Source organism: Gouania willdenowi, chromosome 8, assembly GCF_900634775.1.
Source record: "Gouania willdenowi chromosome 8, fGouWil2.1, whole genome shotgun sequence".
Lineage (NCBI taxonomy): Eukaryota > Metazoa > Chordata > Actinopteri > Blenniiformes > Gobiesocidae > Gouania > Gouania willdenowi.
Window position 1 is genome coordinate 23891347 of NC_041051.1, and position 27918 is coordinate 23919264.

The following is a 27918-nucleotide window of genomic DNA, read 5'->3' on the forward strand; positions in this document are numbered from 1 at the left end:
GAGTTATACAATAACTTCCTTTATACCTGAACACGGAAAGTCACTCGTGCTTGAAAAAAAATGTCATCCCATTGAAAATGACCAGTGATTAATGCCATGGTGTGTGTGCAAACAGATATATTTTTTTGTAATATGGAGATTCAACAAAGCTAATTAGCAAAAATTAATAACGATTTTTTAAAATTTAATTTATTCAAACGATTATCAACATTTCCTCATATAATCAAGCCGTTTGTGATTACGTGAGTTACAATGACACATTTTTATTTAATGCACAATAATGTTAAACCCCTTCACCCCGTGTTCCTTATTGTTGTTTTTTTTATCATAAATTTCCCTAATAACTCTAACTCCAAAGACAATATTTTCTCTAGAATTAGTTTGATAATATTTGTTATAATGTGTTACAAATACAGAGAATCCAAGTGTGCAAAGTGACAAGATGCGTCAGATATTTTTATACTGCATTTTAGTTGAACGACAGATATGTTTGAGAAAGTAAAAGTATAGAATACTTTAGTTTGAGAATGTGAAGAATAATATCCATCCATCCATTTTCTGATCCTGTTTTCAGGGTCGTGGGGTTAAATAATAATAATAATAACAATAATAATAATAATAAAATTATTTATTTAATAATAATAATTTTAGTAATCATTTCACAAAAATCAAAAAGATAATTTATCAGTAATGTTTTATCAGTAATGTTTTATCAATTACTAGACATTTCAGGAGACCCTATTTTAAATCTAGGCGACCCCACTTGGGGTCACGACCCCAAGGTTGGAAAATACCTGTTCTAGGCCTTTTAATCTTTTATTTTATTTTAAAATAGGCCCTATCCCCAAGACTGTTGACTCAATATAAATAATCCAGGCAGAATAAATATAGTAAATAGTTTGTTACAGCCGCAGGGTTATGGAAATTATTCTTCATAAATTCAATGTAAAACATAAAACCAATGAAACTCGTTAATACGTGTCGATCAGAAAGAAGCAAAACAACGAATTCAGCCACAAAACATTTTTCACTTTAAACTTATAAAGGACTCACTTTGTGGGAGGAAAAACAGACAGCACCGCCTGTTCCTCCTCCACATTCTCATTTTTCTTCAAGTAATGAGTATAATCATGGTGTGCGAGTGTGTGCGCGCGCGCGTATGTGTGTGGGGCAGAAATACAGGGCGTGGAAATGAGTATGGGAGGGGAGGGTGCGCGCGGAGCAGGTTTGCTCGGGGTGAACGGAAGGTCAATCCGTCTCCCATGATTAAAATGTGAACTGGGACGTTGGTGACACGCCTTATCCTGCTAAACAAAGAGTGCTGATCGGTGCAGATTAATTTGAAAACTTGTTTCCACACACACATCAAGCTAAAGCCACACCGGGATGTCCAAACGAAGCCCCGCTGCCAAAGCAACACAATCACAATCATCGATTCCTAATGCGCGGCTTTCCTGCGCCTTTTGACGCGGCGTTTGGAAGGTGCACGCGCGGAGGCTGGAGACGCAAATCATCGGCTCATGTTGGACTGTTGGACTGTGGATGGAAGCACGCACGGATCGCTCCCAGTCCCTGCGCGTGAACAGCGAGAAAAACGAGGAAATTGTTTTTTTAATAGGCGGCGAAAGCGTGAAATGGATCCGCAGCAAAAGCACCGAGACTTTGGAACAGCCTCCCGAAAAAAGCGGGAGAGGAACAGAGGCTTTAGGAGAACAACAAACATCTACTGACAAGTGAGTATTAAAGCTCAGCATATCTAATATACATGTTTCATAGTTTAATAACAAAATACAAGAAAATAGTGTCCCAACGTGAACAAGCCTTATAGGGTTTGATGATGATGATGATGATGATAGTGATGATGATGATGATGTAAACAATCTAAGAATCAGACCACGTGAGGTCAGAGAGAGGTGGAAGTCAACATAAAGTCTGATGCCTTTGATTCTTGTATTAGTGGGAAATGAACAGTGATGGGATTTCCTTCTGGTTTCCATCATTTGATCCTGAAACATTTCAGTTTGATCTATGGATGGATATTTTGTTTCTGCTGACTGTGTAAACCAGCCTCTGATCAACGTTCATGTCAGTATTAGAATAATAACACAAAGGGAGTCATTTTGTGTGGTTTTTGTTGTTGCTTTGTGTATTGTTGGTTTTGTTGTCATTTTGGGTATGTTTTCTGTCATTTTGTGTTTTCTAATAGATTTTGTATTTCTGTTGTTCTATTGTCGTTCTGTGTGCTGTTTGGCATTTTCATGGATTTTTGTTGTAATTTTGAGTATTTTTCTGTCATTTAGAGTAAATGTATTTTCTTCATTTTGTTCTTTGGTGTATTTATTTTTTGTCATGAGAAGTTTTCTGTCAGTTTGTGTGTATTTGGAAACTTTTTTGTGTATTTGTCCGTCATTTTGTGTTTTTGCTATTTATTTCTGCTTTTTTGTGTGTATACATTTCTGTCATTGTTTTGTATTTGTCATTTTGTGTTTTTGCTATTCTGTATATTTTTATGTATATATTTCTGTCATTGTTTTTAAATTTTTTCGTGTTGTCAGTTGTTGGGCTTGTTCTGTCATAATTTTGGGGATCGCACGTGTCCTTGTCTTTGAAGTATCGTCAGTGTGAATACATGGAAACAGAGGCTTGGTTTACAGGCAGTTTGAGTTAAATGTGGGGTTGTATTGATACGATTGTGTGTTTTTTTTTTTTTTTGTGCTGCTTTGTTTGGTTTGACTGGTCAGATTTTATTGGATCGTATTTGATCATGTTTTGCGTATCGTCCTGTGAACATGTGGATCTTTTTCTCCTCTTCACTTATGTTTAGAACATATTTTGAAGGCTTTAAAGCTTTAGTTTTTATAGCTGCCATTGCTTATACCGTCACAAAATAATTTAACATATAACGCACAGGAGACGCGCTTCAGAGCTTCATTTTTCGCTTTCTGTCGGCCCGCAATTTGCATTTCAATGAATTGAGAAATCGAGCTCAATGTATTTTTTTTCAAAGGGCACAAAAGAGCAAAAACGCATTTTTCTTGCCGGAATTTCTGCATCAATTCACCCTGGGAATACTTCACAGAAGGATGTTTACGCCTTTAATAATAACAGGACAACTGTGGGGATTGTGTGTGAATTTTATAATAATGTTTGTTTTTTTAAATCATTAATTTCGTTTGTTATAACTGAACGTAAACGTGAATGAAATTTCAAAATGCTATGAAATATGCACAGAAACGAAAAAGCACCCCAAACACAATTATTGTTCTAAACAAAATCTGAAAACACGAGGAAAACTATATTAAAAATTGGATCCTGCTTGGGAACAAAAGGAACGCAATTGTTGCTTGTTTGTATGTTTGCAGTGTGTGTGCATGTATATATTTAAATGTTTATGCAAATTTTAAAAGTGGTTTTATTTTTTTCTATTGGAAAAATTGTATTTAGATTTTGTAGAATATTTTACCCTTTATATTTTTTCCCGCGGTTTGTTTTGATTTTGTTTTGTTCGTTTGACCAAAGCACAGCGGATGCATTTTAAAGCAGTTATTTTCTATTCATAAATGCTCCAATCACGTAGTTACATTTCAAATCAATTCACTAAGAAAAAATCCAAAATCAAAGCATTTCTGTGCAGGTTTGTGTGATGGATAAATCATTCTTAACCATATCTCGATTGTTTCTTTTGGTTCTCTATCCAGCGTTAGTGTGTTATATACGGATTGTTTGACACACTGACCATCCTGCAGCTGTGTGCATGGAACTGCTAAAAAAAACTGCTGCTGACAAACTTGATCACACACCTTGATCGATATCAGAGCCCTAAGAGGTCAAGGGTAGAGGCCAAGCCCACATGCGCTCAGCAAAAAAGAAAAGAAAAGAAAAGGGGAAAAAAAGAAGAAAAATCTCATGTGATGTATCCAGCATCACAGCTCGAAGTACGGAGGGAGTTTTGTGTCACAAAATCGTTGAAGAAATGACAAAACACGTTCCATTGCCTTTGCAATTTTAATAGTCCTGTTGAACATATTATCCCTGCAGTATATGTACACCAAAATCGCGTTTAGAAATATATTTTTATTTAATTTTTTTAATTTTTATTTATTTTTTTTACCATAAAACGGAGTGTAACTTAATGTACCGATTGTGAGACAGTGATGTACATTGACGGCATATTTATCATGTATTAAACAGGCCTACTAGTCATTCTTTAGTCTGATTCATCACAACAATTTACTGCAGCAGCTGCATTTTTATATACATATTTTAATCTTATTTGTTTTTTATTGTCGCCTATATTACAGTAACTGCTGGACCTTCAAATCTCTTATCTTTGCGCATAATACAAACGTGCGTCGCAATAATGTTGCTACATATAGGATTTAGGACAGTATATCAAAAGTTAAGAAAAATTAAAAGGAGGAAAAGGAGCATGCAGGTTGGAAAATTGATGGAAGGTATTTAAACATAAGAAATAAGTATATAAGGCTTATAAATAAATACAACAATAATTAATAAAATCATCAGCATTATTCATGTTTTATTTATAATAATTGGTTTGTTTGTTTTTTTGTGCAAAGTTTCATATTTTCAAGCATCTGTCGTTTATGCTGCAGCAGAGAAAAATAATAAGAACGAAAAGAGAGAAAATCCTGGACACACTTAAAGCGGAGGGTTTGTGAAAACAGCCTGTGTTACAACCTCAGAGAGCCCATGTCTTCTATATCTACCCTGTAGATCCGGATTTGTGTCACAATCTTATTGAAAAATCACAAATTCGCTTCTAGGGGAGTATATAGTGGATTTTTACACGACGACTTCGAGGGAGTGTGTGTGCGTGAGTGTGTGTGTGTGTGTCCAGAGTGAAAAATAGAATCTTCAATCATTTATTATTCTTTGTGAAGTCTCTGATGTCAGTGCAGTTTGAGGGGCTTCATTAAAGTGTTTGTATGATAAATACAAATTTCAAGGCTTGGGGGCGATCACACACACACACACACACACACACACACACACACACACACACACACACACACACACACACACACACACACACACACACACACACACACACACACACACACACACACACACACACACACACACACACACACACACACACTATTAGAGCTGAAATATTCTATAGCCATACCCCGGATGTTGTAGGTGTATCAGAATCCTGAGTCAGAAGGACTGGTTACACTGTGACTTCAAAATAAAATACTTTCAAAAAAATATTTTCATTGAATGTTATGCATAGATTCATGCTTCTCAGTCATAGTTTAAAAAAAGAGCTTAGAATATGACGTCATAGTCAACAATATAGAAAGAAAAATAATAAAGAGGCATTGTATAAACGAAATAAAAATAAGAATAAAAAGGTTACAAGAAAGTCAAAATTCAAATCTTTAAATAAATCTTTTATCAAATTGAATGTGTGGATATGCTTCTTCTAATTGATTAATTTGATGACTTTTATATAATATTTACACTCAATACTGAATGCTAAAGTGTGGGTTAATTTAAAAAGCCTTTTGTGTTGGGTGTGAGGTCACAGAGAATGCGCGTGCGGGACCAGTGCATGTGACAAATCTCATTTCCTTATCCGGGGTTCATCTTGCAGCTGCGCTATTGGCTGATCCCCGGTCACGTGTCTACTTAACTTTGTTCACTTGACAAAAAGTAGGAGGGTTCAATGGCAGCAGAATAAGCGAGGAATAAAGGGATGGGATATAAATTGTAGTTATATATTTACTAAGTAGGTGCAGTAGGAGCGCAGACGTAGATTAATGAGCATGAGTTCCTATTTGGTGAACTATGTGGAGCCAAAGTTCCCTCCCTGTGAGGAGTACTCTCAGAGCGACTATCTGCCCTCTCACTCCCCGGACTCTTACAGCTCACACAGGCGGGAGCAGGACGCCTACCGACCGGACGCTTTTTATCTCCACCAACACCGCCATCATAACCATCATCTTCATCACCAGCACCAGCAGCAGGAGCAAGCGCGCACCGAGCCTCCCTTCACACCGTGCCTGCAGCGCGCTCCGGACGCGTCCGTGCTCGTCCCTCCGCGGGATCGCGCTGTTGCGTTGCAGTGCACGGCTGTGGCCCCGGAGCAGAGCCCCCGATCCGACTCAGACACACCGAGTCCCCCTCCACCTGCCGGCACCCCCCAGGACCCCGTAGTGTACCCGTGGATGAAGAAGGTGCATGTAAACATTGGTAAGAAGCCCCCCTCCTCCTCCTCCACCCCCCCTCTCTGTCTGTCTCTGTTTCTGGAGGAAAAGTCTAACCCTTGGGTCACGATTTACGACGCTGTGTTTGCAGGGCCAATATAATTACACCCTCCATAAATTTTTATGACACCTCTCCGCTGAGCAGCCTTTTCAAGTCCGATCTCAGGCTCGTCTGCTTTAATTCCTTTCCTTATGACAACTCAGACCGAGTCCATAAGTTAACTTTTATGATTTGGTAATTTGATTTTAAGTGGTTGGCTTGTATAAACGGCGCACTTCACTCTGTCGAGCGTTCCTATATTCGCTGTTTCCAGGGATTGGAAGTTTTATCGTTAGCTGAAATGTTCATATTTATGTAGTTGGCCGTAAAACAGTTATGTAAAGGCAAATAGCTTTGCTCTTAAGGCGGCCCATTGCTGCTGCTGCTGCTGTGGACTCACATTAAAAACAGCGCCTTTAGACCGAGACTATTTAGCAACGTTTTAACAAAGTCGTTTCACAGCCTTTGTTTTAGATCTTTCCTCTATAACCTCAGCTTTACTGTGTCTGCTACTGCAGACTCTTTTAAATATTTACCAAGCAGACATTGAAGTTATAGCCTGAAACTGAACTATGTCTATGGCGTTCATGCTTTGGTGATGCGAGTTCTGCCTATTATTAGAATACCATTTGTATTTATGACAATGAGATTGTCCATTTCCTCTGCTGTGTAATATAATATAATATAATATAATATAATATAATATAATATAATATAATATAATATAATACCCTGATTGTATATGTAGATTTGTCTTTATTATTCAATTAAAAAAACAACTTTTCAATAAAAAAAAAAAAAAAAATTCAACCCAAATGCAATTATTTGGGCCTCTATTTTATTTTTTTGCATTTCAACACTTTCTTTTCTTTGATTGAAAATATATATTTTTGAGTTAAGTAAAACCTTTTTTGATTGAAAAGGTTTTTTTTTTTTATCGAAGTGATTTGATTTTCTTTGAATATATATATATATATATATATATATATATATATATATATATATATATATATATATATATATATATCACTGAATAATAAAAACACAAATCTACCTCCATACGACTGTAGCTTTTTTGTTCCATACCTTTTATTAGTCTGGCAATTATTGTGCATCGATGTGCGTGCGTGTTAAATGAGAAATTAATGTCTGCTTCTCTATCCAAAATTAATGTATTGGATTTCTCAATTAAACTGTTATGTATCTGTATTATTATTATTATTATTATTATTATTATGATCTTGCTCTCCCGCAGTGAGCTCGAACCACCCCAGCGGTGAGCCTAAGCGCTCGCGGACGGCCTACACCCGCCAGCAGGTCCTGGAGCTCGAGAAGGAGTTCCACTACAACCGGTACTTGACGCGCAGGCGCAGAGTGGAGATCGCCCACACACTGGTATTGTCGGAACGCCAGATCAAGATCTGGTTCCAGAACCGGAGGATGAAGTGGAAAAAGGACCACAAGTTGCCCAACACCAAAGTCCGCACAGGAAGCAACAGTTGCAGCAACGCAAACCGAGATTTAAATAGCAGTCAAACAGACGGACCTCTATAGCGCATGTGTTCCCTGCCTTCATCATCATCACCATCATCATCATCACCCAAACACAAACCTGTAAACCTCCAGAATCTGCACTTTTAAAACAACAACAACAAAGCTTTACCCTAAGGGATCAGTCACATTTATATATAATGACATTTTACAAAGACAATAATCCCTGTTATAACTATAGCCGGAAGTGGACCAAGCTCCAAACTGAACATGGACTAAAGTATAAAGGATTTAACTGAAGGATGAATCACAATCCCACATTGACTCTCGCCTACTGTTAGCTTGCTTTAATCTTCCTTTTTTTTGTGTGCCGCAAACTGAAGTCAACATCTTCACGCGTGTGTGGTTCTTCCCATTCTTTCATTCTTTTATAGTGAAGATGGATCCCAGTTTTCATCTTTAATCATGCCAAACTGGAGCTCATCTGTCATGTTTACTCTGCAGGTAGAAAGCAGAGTGGTGAACCGCTGCTCTGCCCATTAGCCCGACTACACCCCCACACCCACACCCCCAGCTGCAGATGCTCGTGTAATAAATGGGATTCTCGTTTTATTTTTAGACTTTCCCTCCCCACACGCTTTTGTTTCTTTTCCTCTCCAACACTAACCCACAGAGTGACACAGCCTCCTATTTGTTCCATTTAAACCAGTGATGAAATTTTGCTTTAAGTTGTTTAAAGTGCTTTAATGTTCAAATGTGGAAAATGTGTTAACGTATTTCATTTTGTGACTGGGAATCTTGACAAATGTTGATTTTCCGCTGCCTAAAGACTTGTTACCTCCCCAAAAATCTACAGGAATCTTAAAATATATTAAATATAATATGTATTTACAGTTACTCTAAATATAGCTAATTTATTATATAGTAGGTTATTTTTTTCCTGAATGTTACTTTATTTTATAATCTCCAGCCATTTCTTCTTCCATACGTTGCTTCCTTTTGTTTCCTCTTTCCGATCCAGAACTGTTTGCTCACTTCAGTTCGTCCGTCGGCTGTTTTTTGTTCACCCTCTCCAATTCTGCCACTATTTCAGAAATTCTGTTCACATATGCAAATTGTCTCGTTTCAGCTGTTATCTTGATGAGGATTTTGACATTGTATTGTTGAACACAAACATTCCCTGTGTGAATGAATTATACAGTTCTTAGCATTTCAAATAAAAAGATGAAATCTGCTTTCTTTTAAAGTTATTATTATTTACCAATCAATAAACTTCAAATTCAAAAATAAAACCCCAACGTTGAATCATGGTTTTTTTTCCTACATGCTCTAACTTTTTTTGTATTTCGTTAGATTTCCCCTATACAATGAATAAATAGCTATACTTAGCATGCAAGAGCACTCTTGTTTCGCAACCCTGCAATGAATAATTGTGTGTATTTCACTGTTGATTTGGCCCACAAAGGCAAACCAATCTGTTTTAGAAAAACCAAAGGCCTGTGATGATGAGTGAGTGATCTCTGTAGCCTACATTACGTCCTGTAATCTCGTTTTAAATCTCGAACCGTGCCTCCGTTTCACTCCAGTTCATATATAATTTAACGGCTGCTCAGCCAAGAATGAATCGGCTCCACACAGCACATGCATCGTCTTTACCTGCCTGCATAGGCCTATATTGGACAGCTGGATTCAACGTTTTTCCATATTTGTGTTCCTATATATAAATATATATATACACTCACATGCACACACACACACACACAGAGACACACAAAGAGGAACTGGTGAACACCATTGCTCAAACCCTGACAACCAAATAGATAATCAACAAGACGAATGGCTTCTTTTGTGAGGTGCGGCGCTCCTATTAATTTTCATTTTCTTTTCTTTAGAGCAGGTATCGCAAAGTATAGAGTAGGGTGAGGGGACGAGAAATATACTTTCTTTCAGTCTCGATGCACTTTAAATAAAAAAAAAAAAGGGTGTCCGAGAATATAGGGCCAAAAATGTGTGTAGAAAATAACAGACACACATTGTGATTATGTATATATACACGTATACACACACACACACTGTTATAAATAAGCAGCAGATGTCCAAGTCATCCCCTGCCACAATAAAACCTCGGAGCCCTGAAGCATTAATCCCCCCGTTGAAATAAACTGATTTTTGCACGGGCTGACAACCCAACACAATAAAATTCCCATCTTCTTCAAACCCTTTTATCAACGTATATATAGGCCTACTGCTGCTCTTTTGAATGGCCTTGTATTTTCAGGACACTCACCATCCCCAGCTGCCCCAAAACAGAAGAAAAAAAGCCCAGCACTATTATATCTAACGGCACAGAGCGGACGGCACTGGAAGAAAAATGTGATAATTATACAAAAAAAAATCATTAATCACTTGTCCTTTAAACACTTTGGGTTTCCCTCCTTTGCTATTGTCATCTGGCAGCCAGATGCAGGACCTCCTCTGCCAAGTGAAAGAGAGGGCAGGCTTAGACTCAGAAGAAAAGAAAGATGTCTTGGAAGACACTTGGACACCCCCCACCCCCCACCCCACTCCCCTTCTAGCAGTACTGCAAGCTTTTGTCACTCCAACACACACTCCAACTTTTTACTAAGCTATGTCCTACATCGTATGAACGATGTTGTTACTAAGGGAATTCAGAGTCATGGAGGCACAGGAAAGGCTGTGGCTGAAGTTGCTCAAATTGGCATCAAAGGTGAGAGAAAAGGGGATTTCCTTCAATTTATTTTCTCTCATTCTTAACTGAACCAGTGCCTGACTTCAGGCTTTTATTGTCCTGTGCATTTGGTAGGATGAGGCAAAAGGACGGTATTTACTGCTGCAAGGGTATATTGATTTTAGCCAGGTCGAGTGTTTGTGTTGAAATAAGTGTGTATAATGTGTGAGGGAAGCCATGAGATGTTGGTTGTGTTTTCTCTTAAGTTTGTGCAACTGTTTGCTGTGATATGTGTCACTTCCTAAAGCCTGCTTGTCACTTCAGCATCTGTTGCCCGTAAAACCTCGAGCTCACGTTGGATTTTAGAAGGTTGTCGTGAAGGTGTGTCTGTGTGTGTCCTTTGTAATCGCTTTGAGTGTGTTTTGGTTTTTAACATTGAGTAATTTATTTAAAATTTAGATTCAGGGCTTAAATGACTTACATACATTTGTAAAATAAAATAAAATAAAATAAAATGTCAGAAAACCAAATCAGAAGCTGCTATAGTATCGACAGAAACAACAGAAAAATCGATGGTCATGTTTGGAATGGTCTTGCATCGGCCTAGGGTTCAACCAGGGGCCACGTTTTTCTAACCGATGAGGTCAGTGACACTGAAGCCAGATACTGACCCTTTGCCCACCCTCCCCTCCGACACACACACCTTATCACCTTATTGCCCACTCCTACTCCTGCCTGCACTCACACATCACCTCACCTCCTTGACCTCTCAGGACTATCCAACCCTTCGCTCCTTCGGACGTTCTCTGACCTCCGGGGCCCCCGGGGCCATTCGGTCATTCCAGAGCGAGTTCAGGCCACTGTAAGCACGAGCAGAACTCCCACACTCAGACAAACCAACAAACTACCCCAACAGAGGTCAAGTATCGGCCATTGCTAACTATCTCTTTAAAGGCGTTGGGATTAAGGGCTGCGTTCACAGTGTGTTGGTTCATCTTTGGTACGAAAACAATGCAGAGTTTGAAGGTTCGGTTTCTCATCGATCACAGCTAAGTTTTAGGGTGTAAAAAGTAAAGTAACTGTGGTGTAGTTCTGCGTAGGCTGTTCCTTAGACGTACCACAGGGCGTGTGTGGTTGGGGAATCTCATTTTGGTTTTCAGAAGCTGAGTTTCCGTTACAGATTTTTGCAAAATAAAAGTGATATTTCTAAAAGTCGACAAAGTATAATTGAGCTTTGAACGCGTTTCCATTTAAGGTTGTTTTGGGCAGGTGCCTCGCAACTCCCGTGAAATCTCATCCCGCTCGACTTCGTCGCATATATAGATAGGTGCTCCAAACCTCCTTATAACACTTTGTATTTCTAATGTGTCAGTAATAATTCTTAAGTATAATGCTAAGAAATGTCCCGGTCTTCTCTTCTGTTTACACGTACCGTGTCATGTTTACTCTGAGAGAAGTGGTCATGTGACCAGGTACTTCACATCCTGTGATGTTCATTTGCGTAAAAGGTGTTTCCATAGCGCTTTTGCAAGACATTTCAATATCAAAACGTCTGAAATACCTCCTCATGAAAGTGTAAAAACTTTTAAGTGATATTTGAGTGTATTTTTTCCCAAAAATCAGGTGTTTCCATTACCAGTTTTTATTGCGCTATTTAGATTTTGCGCATTTCCAAGAGTAATGGCAATGCAGCTATAGAGACTTCTTCTGTGGCCAGTGTGATGTTTATGATTTTGATTGTTAGTTTTTGCCATGTGTCAATTGTTAATGTTCAGGGGTTGGCCTTCAATCCTTCAGCTCATAAATTTCATAATAAATGTAGTGATTAAATATAAATGCACTGCACTGTGTCCGTTGAGTTTGAGTTGAAAGATTTTCCTCCTGTTTTTTTAACGAGGACTGACATCCAAATAACTTCTTTGAGATAACAGTTGTTTTCATGAACCAAAATTCCAGTTCAAGGTTGATGGTGCATTTGTGTGACTAAATGTGCCACCAATTGTGTCCACCCATGTCCTTTTAAATGACATATTAAACAATAAATAAAATAAAATAGGCAAATGACTATCAATGGAGCAGCCAGTGCAGAAACATCAAGATTTCATACACAGCTTTTGTTTGAGAACAAAAAATACCATTTATTAAATTCTACAAAGACTGGGAGGAATTCGCACAGGTGTCAAGATAATGCAGTTTGGCTTGAAATATGTTCTCATCATGTTAAAATGGCAAATCCTGGTAGATGAGAAGCTGACCCTGCAGTGGAAATCAGTGCAATGCAGTCTTACGTAACTCTTTATTGGTGTCCACATACTGGGTTTCATGCCCTGAGGGATGTTTCTTTCCTTTCTTTTATGAGAAGTGCGTACCTTAGATGTAAATTCTCTATATACAGGCTTTTATTTAATGTATTAGTTTTTGGTGTCAGAGCTTTGCTCCTTTGACTGTTTTTCTATTCTCTGAAGCATAATTACGTCTTGAAAAAGAAAATAACATGAAGGTTTTTTTCCAATCAAAATGATCCTTTTCACAAATATGAAGGTTTGCTTTACATCTCCTGTTCAATGCTGGTGATTCCTTATAACATTTATAGTCAAATGAATAACCGTATACATATTTGTCAAAACCTCCACTTAACAAATAAATGTATTTATGTGTGAGAGAGTTTAGTTTTAGACTGTTAGGGTGAAGGCAAATGTTTAAAGCATTTAAAGATTCACCATTTTTCTATGATTGCTTTAGTTTTATTCTTCCTCGTCATTGATCCATAGAAAAGTGAGGAAGGGCAAACCAACATGCAAATAAGGTCAAATTAATCAACAATTTCTTCATTCATGCAATATGATATCCTTGAGAATAAAAGCATATAGACAATTATTCATATTGGTCAATCAAAATTTCACATTTCATACCCCACTGATGATTTATTCTACAGTGTCAAATATAAAACCATATTTCCTATCAAAGAGTGCTATTCAAATAAATAGGCTTTAAGCTCCAGAACTCCAAAAGGCATCATGATACCACCCCTAATGATGTTTTAATTCTTTTCTCACAAATTCCACGTAAAAGTAAATTAAAACACCTGCAGCGTTTAAAGCTTCTGAAGGCGATGTTATTGGGTTGTTCAAATAACAACATAACTACAAATTGTCATTTATTCGTAACTTCGTACAAAAATGTACAATTGGTCTGTTTCATTGTGCATCACTTCTCAGGCAATGAACAGGAATAGGACGTGCCATGTAAATATAGGGACTGGGCTAAATTTGGACATATTGATCCAATCAGTTCTAACGTATACTTACTATATATCTAGTCAGGGAACGTTGTCTTTTGGCTACTATAGGCTAATAGTAGAAAACATCTGTACACAAAAGCATTTCAATTATGTTTCTTTTTCTTCACGCTGCTACATTGACTGTTTTTCAATGCCTGCTGGGTATTCCTAACGCACAGTGAAAGACATCATTCTTACAATTTACGAGCCTCAGCAGAAAGATGATGCTTGAAGCTGCTAAATCAATCCTATACCAAGCTTCAGTTTGACACACTTTCCAAGACAAATAATATATATATATATATATATATACACACATATATATATACATGTTGATGTGTTGTTGCAATAGTAATTCTTTATACACACACACACACATATACGTGTGTGTATAAATATCTATATATGAGAACCTTAAGAGACTTGTTCCGTGATGGATGAAGATCGAATATTTCAACTTGTTGATGAGATAAAAGGAAAAAATAAAATAAAAAATAACGCTTATAATAAATGGAACGTATATATATAATTTAAATGTATTGATATTTATGTATCAGATTTTTATAACTATATATATATATATCAAATGAGAAAAAAGATGGAAAAAACAAAAGAATAACGCTTTTGTTAAATGAATGTATATATAATATATAGACATGTATATATAAATACCCACAACCCTGAAAAAAAGGAGCAAGCGGGTCAAAAAAGCTATATATGTAGCTAAACGAGCTGAGATAAAAGATGGAAAAACAGCCAAAAAAATTAACACTTTTATATGTATACATATATACCATTTGAGTGTGTGTTTATTTGATAACATAATATACAGTATATATATGTGTATATATAGATATGTAGCTAAATGAGCTGAGATAGAAGATGGAAAGACAGCCCAAAAAAAAAATAACAGTTTTATTAAATGGAACAAATATACAGTATCAATTTAATCGCATATATAATCACTTTTTGTTAAAAGAAACTAAATATGTAATTTTTTTTCATTGAACAAAAGCTATATTTTTTGTTTGTTTTTTCATCTCTTATCTCAGTTAATTTATATAGATTTATAGATATTAATATACATATATGTATATAGACATGTTCATTTAACAAAAGAATTGTTTTGTTTTTCTGTCATTTATCTAATCTAATTTATATAGATAAATTATAAATTGGTGTATATTTATATATATATACATATATATATGGACACGTTCCATTTAACAAATAGGAATAGTTTCCCCCCGTCTTTTCTCTCAGCTCATTTAATCATTAACAAGTTGAAATAGTCTGTCTTCATCAGGAAAAAAAACCTTGAGACCCTCGAAGTTCTCCTTAATCCTGATGGTTGTATTCAGTATGTTATAAATTCAACGAATAATTCCGAAAGGAAGCTGGATGTTACGTCGGGTCAGACGTGAGAACGTTTCTGCTGATTTGCGTTTTAAAAAAGACAGGAAAACGAACTAAATATTGTTTTGATTTATTTTTATTGTTTCAGTTGTGCATCTTGTGGCGCGCACGTGCACACACGCACACGCACTAACGTAATGCAAAGATCCAGCCAATCACAGAGCCTGGTAATGACTTGGTGAGTTTTGTGAGCTTTGCAGTTAGACCGGCCCCGTCTCTGCTGCTGCTTATCTTAGTTGTGGTTTCACACTGTGATTGCTATAATTTATGGCCGTCATTAAAGACGCAATCATCACTATTGCAAATGTTTGATTTCAATCTTGTTGTGGGTAAAAATCTGAGGCAAGCGCAGCGCTGATAAGAGAAAGAGGCAGAGAATGAGCTGCATATGGAGATCAATCCTGCTCGTCTGTTTGCCTTTGTTCTGTTGGAGCTAATTAATCGATGCTCTCTCTGCCTACATGTATATGTTGTATTTCAGTATATGGAATTATCGCATATACAGCCTTTATATATAGTATTAAACTGCTCTGATTTAATGGACAGCTGGACTAGATTTTCAGAACGTGGTTCAAATATTTCAGATTCAATCCTGGGATATTGGTTAGTTTTAATAATTCACATCTGTGCATTTATTTTGCCTCTATACATATTTCCCCCCTTGTGGTTCATCTTCTCAGGCTCTATTGTTCTGGAGGAATCCGCCGTTCTTCACTCTCTATTGTTTCCTTCTGTGTGTGCTCCTTGTTCATTACCTTTATTATTTTAGGAACATATTTCTCTAAAACAATTATTTTGGTAAACTGGCCCGAACCATTTTTGGATTTCACTGCTTTAATAAAGCAATATCTAATTTAAATATAATGAATGTCTATTTTCATATATGCTCAGCATGTTTTTTTCTTAATCTGGATTTCACAGTTTGAGGAGAATATTTGAGGCAGAAAATATTTCATCACAAATTAACTCATGAATATCTATTCTAAATAGTAAAATTCCAATTTGAAAAAATAAAACTAATGTAATGTGATTTTGTAAACCTCCACCCGAAGCTGTAAAAAGGATACAATGAATGAACGTCACATATTATAGATATAGCTTTTATTGTCATTGTACAAGACAAGTCATAGAACGAAATTTTGGCAGCTAGGAATAGTGTTACGACACATAAATAATTAATTAACAATACAATCTTAATAAATTAAGGGCACATATATATCTACACACAGTGCAAATATATATATATATATATATATATATATATTTTTTTTTTTGGACATAACACCTATAATAAACAGGTGATGGCTGATTTGTAAATAGACCACAAACGTTAAGAATGCCCCACTGTTATGTTGAGGTCGACGTGGAAATATTCAAATGTCCTTTATTAACTCCCCCCCACCCACACACCACAGCCTCCTCCAAGCTATAGAGAAGGAAGAGAGGGGGAGAAGAAACTCACCGGAGGGAGAAAGAGAGAGAGAGAGTGGGAGGTAGAGAGAGGGAGAGAGGGAGAGAGAGAGAGAGAGAGAGAGAGAGAGAGAGAGAGAAGAAAAAGGCTGTAATAAAACAAATTTGGACGGGCGTGCGTCTTGCGGGTCGTCGCGAGCACCGTGAGTATTTGCAAAAGGAGGGAAAGGGAGAAAGAGAAGGGACTGCAGCAGCATGAGCGTCTGATCCAGCTTCACCTCCCACTCAATCAGATTTTATACTGTGGTAAATATGCCCCCAAATATCTACCGCCGTGTTTTCTCATCGTACATGTTTGCTGTTGTGTTTGTTTACACATCACCTCCACCCATCATCATCATCATCACCACCATCATCATCCTCCTCCTCAGCATCAGCAGCATCATGGCATTAAGCACAGAGCAGATCAGAGCAGAGAGAGAGGGCGATAAATATGTTTCCAAAGCTTTGAAATGATTGTCCATCTTTCTCACCTGCAGTCAGCCTCACCGCTGCATGTCCCTCTATCTCCTCTCTCTCTCTTTCTCACTCTCTCTCCTCTACACTTTCTGCTTCTCTTGATTTATAGGAAAGCTGCGTGTCAACGTGCAGCATGGGGCTGCCATTGTGTGTTTGTGAGGGAGTGCTGTTGTTTATTGGGCTTGCCACGATAAATCATGGGTTTCTCCGCTAGTGGGAAGACGGTGGGGGTAAAATGACAGTCGATGGACCGATGATACAGAATTAGAGAATGAAAGAAGAGATTTTAGATCTGCTCTGATTTTTCTTCCGTTTCCTTATTCAGATCGAAATTGGTTTGATTTTCACGCTTATGTATGTGTGTGTGCGTGTGTGTGTGTGTGTGTGTGTGTCTGTCATAATTTGCAGAAATTGGAAATATTTTTTAAATCATGATAACCCCCACAGTCTCATACAAACGACGCTGGTTTGATTTCTAAAATCAGTCTTGTTTTAAATGCAACAAATAACACAGATTATTGTTTTAAGTGGCAAAAATAACACGGATTATTGTTTTAAGTACAATAAATAAAACGTGTAATTCTTTTAAATGCAATAAATAACATGGATTATTGCTTTAAGTGCAATAAATAACACATATTATTGTAGTAAATGCAACAAATAACACCGTTTATTGTTTTAAATGACAAAAATACCACGGATTATTGCTTTAAGTGCAATAAATAACACATATTATTGTTGTAAATGCAACAAATAACATATTATTTTAAGTGCGGCAAAAATAACACGGATTGTTTTAAGTGCAACAAATAACACGTATTGTTGTTTTAAATGCCATAAATAACACGATTTATTGCACGATTATATAACAAGTTTGCGTGACTATAAACCTGAATCAACATATCAACCGACTGGAGAAATAATGCAAAGCTCGAGGCCAAAATCTTTAGCTATATTTGTTTTCTGCATGCAGAAATGAAGAACCTCACTTATTATAGAGAATATGAGAAAGTTTTTATTTTTTTCTTTTCAAAACAATCTTTTGCTACCTTTCTAGCTCAACGCAATGCCATTTATTCGGATTTATGCAAAGAAATAAATCAATAATAAATATTATTACATTATTCAATTATACACATAATACACCTATGAGTGTGACGTTTGCCGTCTAAACACAAGAAAATGCAGAACTGAACAATCACTTGTGTTGCATAAAATCTCAGTGAACATAATAATAATAATAATAATAATAATAATAATAATAATGCTTTGTCTCGTGTTTTCCCCTTTCTAGGATCAGATTATATGATTTATCTTTCGAAGGTTTTCAGATTCACTGCTGATGTTTCTAACTCGTCACATCAGAATTCCAGTTCTTGCACAAAGTGGAGGAGCTGCTTTATCTTATCTTACCGTGCACGCGCTCTGCTGTTAAGTACGTTTGACGAGATTACCTACGCGATTAAAAGAGTTCAAATATTTGGAAAAACAACACTGAGAAGCTGTATATTTCTCCTTGTCAGCTCTCACCACTTATTGTTGATTCATGTTATTCGCGGTGTTCAGCCTCTGATGCGGCACTGCAGGGGAAAGCTTATCCATCCTTTGTGCTCAAATGACAAATAAATGATTAAGTCCATGTTAAAGTTTACTACAGTAGCTCAACCGTGGGGCTCACACGCACTGAGGTCTTTATTCACAGAGAAAGGACGGACCCGTGCGCGTGGATCGTGGATGTGTTAGAGAGCGGATTCAGAAAAAGAGCATCACTGACACATTTGTCCTACAAACGGATTAAAATGTCACTTTCACGCATGTGCTCAGAAACAATGTGAATGAACGGGATTCTCCCCCTTCTCTCTCTATGTCTTATGAATGGCAGCCATATTGTTTCCTACACGTTTTCTTCTCCCAACGCACAAAATGATCACGCAGAATCACGCTCTCTCATAACAGCATTTTTGCAAATACATTTGTTAATCAACTTCTCCACAGAGGAAACTTAAACAAATATATATATATATTTTTTTTAAAAAAACAATATAAACTACATTACTGACCATGGAGTGAACGAAAATCCCGGGTTTAGTTTCATTCTAAATGTGGAATAAACATTTATTAACATTTACATTTATTTATTTGTTGAACGAAACTCCAAAACGTGAATTATTTTTACGTCTTATGCAAGTAGAACGTTTATCTTTGGAAATGTCAACAGTGAGATCTGTTAGGGAAAGCAATTATAAGCCGCGCACTAATTTATGACGCGCTGCAGTGATTCATGGCTCGTATAAAACGAGCGGATAAATTCGTTTTCATGGATCCCGGAGCTCGTGCCTTCTTCCATTGCACTCGAGCACTAATCAAAGCAGGGCTGCGTGCGCGAGAGCGATAAGGGCCGAGGAAGCAGAAATCCGTGCACAAAGGAGAATACATATATACACACATATATACATATATATATACACACACATATATACACATATATATACACACACATATATACACACACATATATACACACACATATATACACACACATATACACACATATACATACATACATACACATATATATATATATATATACATATATATATATATATACATATATATATATATATATAGTAACGGTGTGTGCGGGTGTGTCAGGACATGTCTGAGCTCGTAACATAAACCACACAAAGGCAGAGACAGATGGACGGTGTATGGAAATATTCACCTCGTGGGGAACGGAAATGATGTTGCAATAATAATAATAATAATAATAATCCTAACATTCTCATAATATGGAGATCATTTTAATCAGTGTTTTCATCGCAGTGCTTATGTTCATTTTCCTAGTCTTCCAAGTTGAATGTTGTATGTTTTCCATCATGTTTTTCTTTTTGTTCCGATCATCTAAAGCTGATGTTAAAGCTTGTAAACGTGTGGCTGATCTTTGATGCGGACGCTGCTGAATCAGCGAAACGCCTTCACTTCACTTCCGTCTGACCTCGAGCTCGTGCCGTCCGACGCTTTGTTGCAGCCTGAACGTCTGTGTTTCTGTGCAAAGGCCTGAGATGATGAAATCTTTAGGGCGAGAACATGAACTCACGCACGAACCCCGTGGCTTTGTTGCTCGGGAAGCGCGCTCACGAGCGGCGTTTCCGCGAGCCCAGCAGCCTCCGTCTGTGATGGCCATCTTTTCTTTAAACGAGCACGCGTTTCATCGTCAGTGCGAGGTTTGGAAGGACTGACTTCTCGTCATTTTTAATTCTCGTGTCAATGAAGGTTCGAGTCCAGGAGGAAAACCCGCACGCGCACACCGTAGAGCTGGGGGTAAGAGATAAGATCACATCCGTCCTGCTTTGTGTGTTTCTGACCTGCTTTTACGCGTGCACGCCGTCAGTTGACATGATATTAATTATCTGGTGTGTGTTCGTGGTTTGACTCAAACTTATAGAAGCATTCATTGGGTGTGTCCCCGTAACACAGATACACGCCTGCGGTCGCGCATGTGTGTTTATGGGGGGGGGGGGGGGGGGCATGTTGGACATTGAACCGCTGGGACTTTCTATCTCAGTTTATATGAGGTATATATTTGTGTTTTTATCTTTCAATAAAAAAAAAAAAAAAAAATTATCAAAGAAATGCAACAGAACTTACAATTTAAATCAAGTGATATTACCTTATGAAGGTCATATCTTTCACCGTCGTTTGTTTGCTTGTTAGCAGGTTTACGTGAAAAAACATTAACAGATTGTGACATTTGAACTAAAGATAGACCACAACATGACAAATGTGATTACATTTAATTTATGTTTGGTTGGTTCCTCAGTTCCTCCACTTTTCTAAAAAACAAACAAACAAACCAACTATTGTGGTGTCCATATATTCTGACCTACTATATGGTTATTAATGGGATACACATTTCCTCTAAGCCTTTAAAGTGTGAATGATAATGGTACCATGATCAGGATCAATGATCCAGATACTCATAATATCTGGAAAAACGGAGATTGGGATTATGGAGTAGGTTTGACTCTCAATGATCTTGCTGCAATGTCAAGAAACAGTATAGGCTAAAGGTTCTATAACATTTTAAACTGTTATACATCCCCAATCTTTGTTATGTCATCTGAATAATAGGAATATTTCTCCAAGTCATGGTAATTTCATTGTTTTCAGTTCATTTTTCAAGAAATCAAAATTTGAAATTAAGGATACTTTTTTTTTTTCTTCGTTTAAAGTGAATTACTTTTGAAACTAACCGAAAAGGGTTTCTCAGATTAATCAAGCAAACATCCCCATATCTATGGTTCCAAATCATTGAGTTTGTCTAATCATGATACATTGAAGAAGAAAAGCATTCCAGCACTCCATCCATTAGTGACCGCAGAGAGCAGAGCCATCGCTGCTTAACCACTGCCTGACAGAGTTGGCCAGCTCGGCACTTTGTCCAAAGGCCAACCCCCACTCACATCCCCCCAGGATACACTCGCTTTCTGTTCAGGCCTTTCTTTTGGTTCCAGGTTAAAGATTAGCATTTCTGATAAACATTAACTCAGTCAAAGGGAAGGCGTTGATGACAAATAACAGCAGTTCTTCCACTATCCAAGTTCTGGTATCTCAAACTGAAGCTTTTTCCAGATAATGAATGAAATTCTATATTCCTTCCATCTCATAATTAAATAATAAAGCATGACTCTACATTAGAGATTGGTCTGTGCTTTAAATGCAAGCTTCATTTTGCTCATGATTGTATTTTTTTGCAGAAAAAATGTTTAATTTACGCTAATGCATTTCCATTTTGGCAATTTGGAATAAAATCCTGCAGAGGAAGTGTCCCACTTTAAGGTCAGCTAGGCTACATCTACATTCTTAATGTAATATGTGCTCATTCAACTCAATGCACATTTGCAGATTTAAAAAACAAATGAATAACATCATTACAGTTTTCTCTAAAACTTGGCGTTCAGATGTAAAAATGTTATCAGTGTCCAGAACAACTTAATGTTATAAGAAACTCAAACAGTGTTAAAGATTGTTTAAAAAAGTCACTTTCTGACTGAACTCTTTTGCTAACTCAACTACAGAATCACAGGTATATCTGTTATTTTAATAAAGATGAAAGATCAGGTCTATTACTGGAGATATCAGAATGTACAATGCAAAAAAGAGGATATGTAATATTAACCAAAATATGCATATGTTTACGTCAGCCTTCATCACTTGTTGCACTAGAAACACTAAAAACTATCTGAAGTTAAAAACCTGTTTGGACTCATTTTCTAACAAACTAGAAAGTAGAAATGGCTCATATTTTTGTTTTTGTTTGAACAAATGAACATTTTATCATTTACCCAACTCTGTTGGACAAGAAGAAACTCAATCCTGCTAAGCAGATGCACAGAGCCCCCCCACCCCCTATTTGCTGGCGAAATGGTGTTGAAACTTGTCGTCTACCCAAAGCAAGACGAAGGAGATGAAATGTGTGTGGTTGCTGTGTTGATAGAGGTTTTTTACCCTCCAGTATCTTAGTATCTTATAAAACTTTGAATATAATGGTTGGAAATGGCAGATATTCATGGTTGTGGATTTTCTGTTTGACATACAAAAACAATATTTGGCGTTCCAAATCTATTGTGACTTTATGGACGACTTTGATTTAAACTTCAATAATTTTTTTTTGTTTATGAAAGACTGAGATTAAACATGTCTATTCAATATTGATCAACACATTCTCGAAAGAAGTTTTAAACGTAACAAAAGGGCCTGATCAATGAATTGCCTGTTCAATGCAACAACTATTTTTTTAAAAGGTGGAAAGAACGTTTGACAAGTTTGAGTGTCACAATCTACTACACACCAGATTGTTATTGCTTAGTTAAAAAAAAACTTAGTCAGTTAAAAGCACAACTGTAAATCTTTTGGTATTTTTTTCCTTTCTAAAATATTGTATTGTTATTGCAAGCCCATTATCAATGATCGTATCGTGAACAACTCTTTATATATATCTAAACATTCATGTCTTACTCCTCCCCCTTTAATGTGATAAAACCAAGACAATCATATATTGATTCTGTAACATTTATCAATTTTACCATTTCAGATGCAGAGATTACCAAAGTGTTCATTTTTCAGCAAACTAAAATTTCCATCCTTTTAATATCTTACATTTTTAGGCAGAAATTTATTCAACACAAAATCTCTTTCAGGAGTTAGACTATGGCAAACTGATTTTGGCATCATATTTATCGTTTAATACTTATGTATTGAATATATATAATATAATTGCATGTCATACTGCAATTCTCAAATTTCCTCTTCTTATAAACCATAAAAATGTTCCTCTTTATCTAACTGGTGTTAGCGTGTTCAATAAAGAGGATCATTATTGGCATTTCAATGAGGTTAGATGTTGACATTGGAGTGTGTTGAAGTGGGTAAACATCTAAAACACACAGGGAAGAGGCCACATTCTGACACATCAGTGCATTCAGCCACTAACAAGCTGAAGCTTGTAACGTTTGGAAAAACTCATTTCTGCTGGTAGAATTTGTAAGAAAATATCTGCTGCTGAGGTCTGTGGTTTTTATAAGATATTCATCAACTTTTGTTAGAACGTGCATGCACCCATACTAAAATAAATATGATCTAACAATAGCGTTTAATGAAGGGGAATCCACTCGATTGCAGACAGCATGTAGTTGTAACAATGTAATGTTGACTTTGTTAAATTAGTGTACATGATATATTACAGTATGTTAATCCCTTTGCTTTCATACTGAGGAAGAAAAATACCACAAGAGAAAAGTCATCTTAGAAAAGAAAACGCCCTTTAACATGTGCATTAGCAGGATTTGAGTTGAAAATTTCACAGAAACTTTGTTAAAATCTTTTCTCACCATATTGTTTTTATTTTATTTTACATGAATTTGATATGCAACAGCCTAATATATAACTTCCTTAAAGTGATGGTTTTCTCTTTCTCGAGTCAAACCTAGTTATCAGAGGTTAAAGTAACAGATTACAATTACCCACATTACTGTAATTGAGTTGCTTTTATTGTACTTTTGAGTATATTTCTAAATCAGTTATTTTAGGTTTTGAAAGAAGTAAAGTAATTTGTCACATTTCTACACCCAACCGTTACTGAGTAATTTATTATTTTTGTTTTTAAAATGATCAACAGACATTGTGAAACTACAAAAAAAAATGACACGACCAGACAACAATCATATGCATCACATCATAGCCGACTATTCAAGTTAAACGTAATGCACAGCACCAAAACAGTATTGCATAATCGCCGGTTATTTTCTCAGTTTTAGAGTTCATAAATGTAGCTTAGAGCCTGAGAATTTCATTGAATTGATTGGTATTATTTTATTTAAACATAAGTACATTTTTTTGACAAACCTATTTTATACAGATGCCTTTGTGGAAAATAAGTCAAGTTCCAATTGTGCAAGATTTGGTCTCCTTCTTAAGTTTATACATGAGATGTTTACTGTATACAAGGGAACTGTGGCTAGACTACCAATAATAGTAAGTAAGAAAGTAACTAGTAACTCTTACTTTGAGTACTATTTAATTGAGCTACTTTTAACTTGTACTTGAGTATTTGTATGACTTACTTGTACTTGAGTACAATTTCAATCAAGTAACAGTACTTCTACTTGAGTAGGATACACCAGTACTCTTTTCACCTCTGATAGTTATATTGCACATGTTGATGTTGATAAAAAGTTAAAGTATGCTCTCTCTCTCTTTTTAAAGTGTTTTAAACGCCGCCCATCTTTAGAAACAAACCCTGATGTGTTGTTTCTGATCCATTTTCCCATGAGTTTCCTCTGACTCAGCTTCCGCCCCCTCAGAATGGAACTCCATACTCTCTCTCCTCTTTGTCTCGGCCCAACTACATTAGAGCAGAGGAAACCTTCAGGCCAGCTCACGCACGTTTGCGTGGATGTAGACTTGTGTGTGTGTGTGTAACAGTTGTCTGCAATGAGGATGGACGGCAGCCACAGTGCAGTGTGAGTTATGTTGGATTTAAACTTTTAAGATGAATTCAAAAACGTGTTTGCCTTTGATTAGGAGTTTTAAGAAGAAGTAAAATAGAGAGACTAAATTTGGGCTTTCACATTCCAAGACATAAATATCATACAGAGGAGGCAAGACTTTTCCCCTTAAATTTTTTAAGTGTGCCTTTAAGTATTTATTGCTGCGTTACTTTATTTTGTCTTTTTTTGCAAATAAAAGGAAGCAGTCTGAGGAATCTGATTATAGAATAATTAGAGATTACTTAATTCCACTTTTGTTATCCTCCATTCGTCCTTTTGAGTTTCACTTTGATTGAGGACTGGGTGCTTTCATTTGTTACTTCCACTCTGACTGGGTCATAGTTTGGTTTTCTGCTGGTTCCACATTAACTCGCACATGGTTCCCGCTCTATAGCTCCCAGAAGTTTTTGGACAGTTTTTCTGATTCTATTAACAGAGTGGGTGAGTACTACATTCACGATTTTTAGTTTAAAATCATCATCATAAAACAGCAAAAAAAAAAAAAAAAATATATATATATATATAATTTAAGAGTAGAAGAACATAAGAACGTTATGACATTAATTATACTTTATTTGTCAGTAAATTACCAGAACGTGTATGTGCGTGTTGATATGAACCTATAATAAAATAATTCAGATGGCCGCAGGTTACAGAGGAAACACGGAGGCTCAGTTCATCACTGACACTTATTAAAACAGCATCATTGTGTAACAGCAGTGCAGTCATGCTGTATGAACTCATACAGGAATTAAAATGACACCCACAGCCGAAGAATGGACAATACAAGCCTATACTATTAATAATAATAATAATAATAATAAGCGCGTCTACAAAAATCAGAGTAATTCAGTGTCCATCGTTTAAAAAAAAAAAAAAAAAAAAAAGGGTAACAATAGATTGATATTTCCGTTGCTTTGGTTAAACCCAATATCCATAACACCCTCATATGTCGTGCACGCGCAACCGACGTCGTCCATAAAGAAAATGCACCTATCCTTAAAAAATAGCCAGGATGTATGTATGCTATTTGTAATCCTTTGCTGCTGAATCGAAAGGTTCCTCCGATGGAAACAAAGCTGAGAGACGCTGGTTCCGCAGCAGTCATCACATCCTTCAGGCCCAAACAAAGAGTGTTCGGAGGAGAAGCTGCAGTGCCGACAGACGCTTTTGGTTGTTTGGTACTCCCACCTCCCACCTACACCCAGCTTATCCGCTCATTTCTGCAGCCCACAGCCACAGCTATCGGTTTTAAAACTTGGACTGTTTACGCACAGACGCTGCTGCGCGTGAGAGGGGCCCATAAATCACTGCACGACAGGGCGAGCGTCCCCAATATAGGATAAATAAAGGGTAGACGTGCGTGTTCGTGTGCGAAAGAAAGAGAGAGCGAGAGAGAGAAAGAGAGAGAGAGGGGGGGGGGTGTCAGTTAAAGTTTTTTCTTTAATAACAGACATCACGGACACATCTTTTCCACACTTATGTTAATTATGCATTGATCTTTGTAATAGAATGCTGATTAAAGTAAACGCAGGTGTTGGTGAACTTGTTTTATTCACACGTTGACCTGTTACAGATTCATTATAGAGCTGTGGGTCACGTGTTGGTAGTTTTTACAGGACGACCATTGAAATGAAAGTGAAGTCCTGAGAATAATCTTGTGTTTGTGATGTGTGAGTTTGAGGGGATCTATTGATCAGCCTTTTCCTTCACTGTGGACTGTAAACATTGGATTATCAGACACCCAGGGCTGAGAGCAGGGAGCGGGACCCGGTGCATGCGGAGGGCCAGGATGGACAGGCTGAAACAAAGGAGTCCGTAGAGCCTCCTGGAGGCCACGGACGGAGCGTCTGTGGAGATGCTCTGACCGCCTTCAGTCCGCGGCCATTGTTCCCCGCTGCAGCGCTGATGCTGGGTGCATGGGTGGGGGCCATGCAGGCTCCCGGTAACACCGTTCACCTCCACCGCTAGCTCAGGCTTGTCGGTACATTCCAAACATACCGACGGGATTGGATTGTTCTGGATATATCCTCTTTTCCTTCGGTGTGTGCAGCACGGTACGGTACTTTACGGTACGGCACTCAGCAGCAGCTGGTGCTGTTTTCCTCCGGGGAGACTCGCTGCGGTCTGAGGAAGCCGCGCTAGTCTCGAGCTGCACCGGAGAGGAGCGCAGCGCGTGCAGGGATCCGGTATCTATGTCAGTAGTTCTCATTGTAATCGACGGACACTTGTGCCATGCACTGCTGTCGGACATGGACCGGACCGGACCGGCTCCAGTGGCGTTAGGAAGAAGGTAAGCCGCACTGAGCGTGGGGAAAGCCGGACACGGAAAGGAACGAGGGGCCGTTGTTGGAACCATGTGTGTGCTGTGATTTATGGCCCTCAGCCTGCAGCAGGACTTCCATCCCGGTTCAAGAAGAGTTCACAAAGCTGGAAGCAGCTTGATTTTCTCACTTCACTTCTGTCTCTGCAGCGTTTTATTATCAAAGCAACACTCCAGGTTGTTATTCCATCCGCGCGTCATCCTGTGCGTTCGCCTTTAACATTTTTCTAATCTGTGTTGATAGAAAATATTCAGTTAGCATGATTTTGGTTAGACATTTGGTTTCTGTTTTATAGGCCTGTCAGCCTCCACTGAGCAAATACTCATGGAATCATCCCAGTATCATTTCACCACAAACCAGCTCCATATAATCGATATATCATCGTATCGTGGAGGCGAGGCAGAGAGTCTTAGAAATATTGCTGTTTGTGTCTGTCAACTCAGGCGCCATTTGTAATTTTATATCCCA

At 37.4% G+C, this 27918-nt stretch overlaps 2 protein-coding genes across 7 annotated transcripts in view; both read left to right on the forward strand.

Moving 5' to 3' along the window:
- Positions 1-27918, forward strand: part of hoxb3a (homeobox B3a) — a 54737-nt gene that overhangs the window by 17472 nt on the left and 9347 nt on the right. For 2 of the 6 annotated variants that reach the window (XM_028454608.1, XM_028454613.1), the window contains exon 1: positions 1626-1733. The exons of 1 other annotated variant lie outside the window; for it this stretch is intronic. The gene's annotated coding sequence lies outside the window, so the exon portion shown is untranslated. Of the gene's footprint in view, positions 1-1625; positions 1734-16740; positions 16866-20274; positions 20400-26897; positions 27420-27918 lie in introns of those variants that run through there. 3 more of the 6 variants (XM_028454612.1, XM_028454611.1, XM_028454610.1) reach the window with 3 other exon arrangements.
- On the forward strand, positions 4868-8843 carry hoxb4a (homeobox B4a). The gene is made up of 2 exons (XM_028454621.1): positions 4868-6219; positions 7529-8843. The coding sequence occupies exons 1-2, from the start codon at positions 5787-5789 to the stop codon at positions 7825-7827; spliced, it is 732 nt and encodes a 243-aa protein (XP_028310422.1). The 5' UTR covers positions 4868-5786; the 3' UTR covers positions 7828-8843.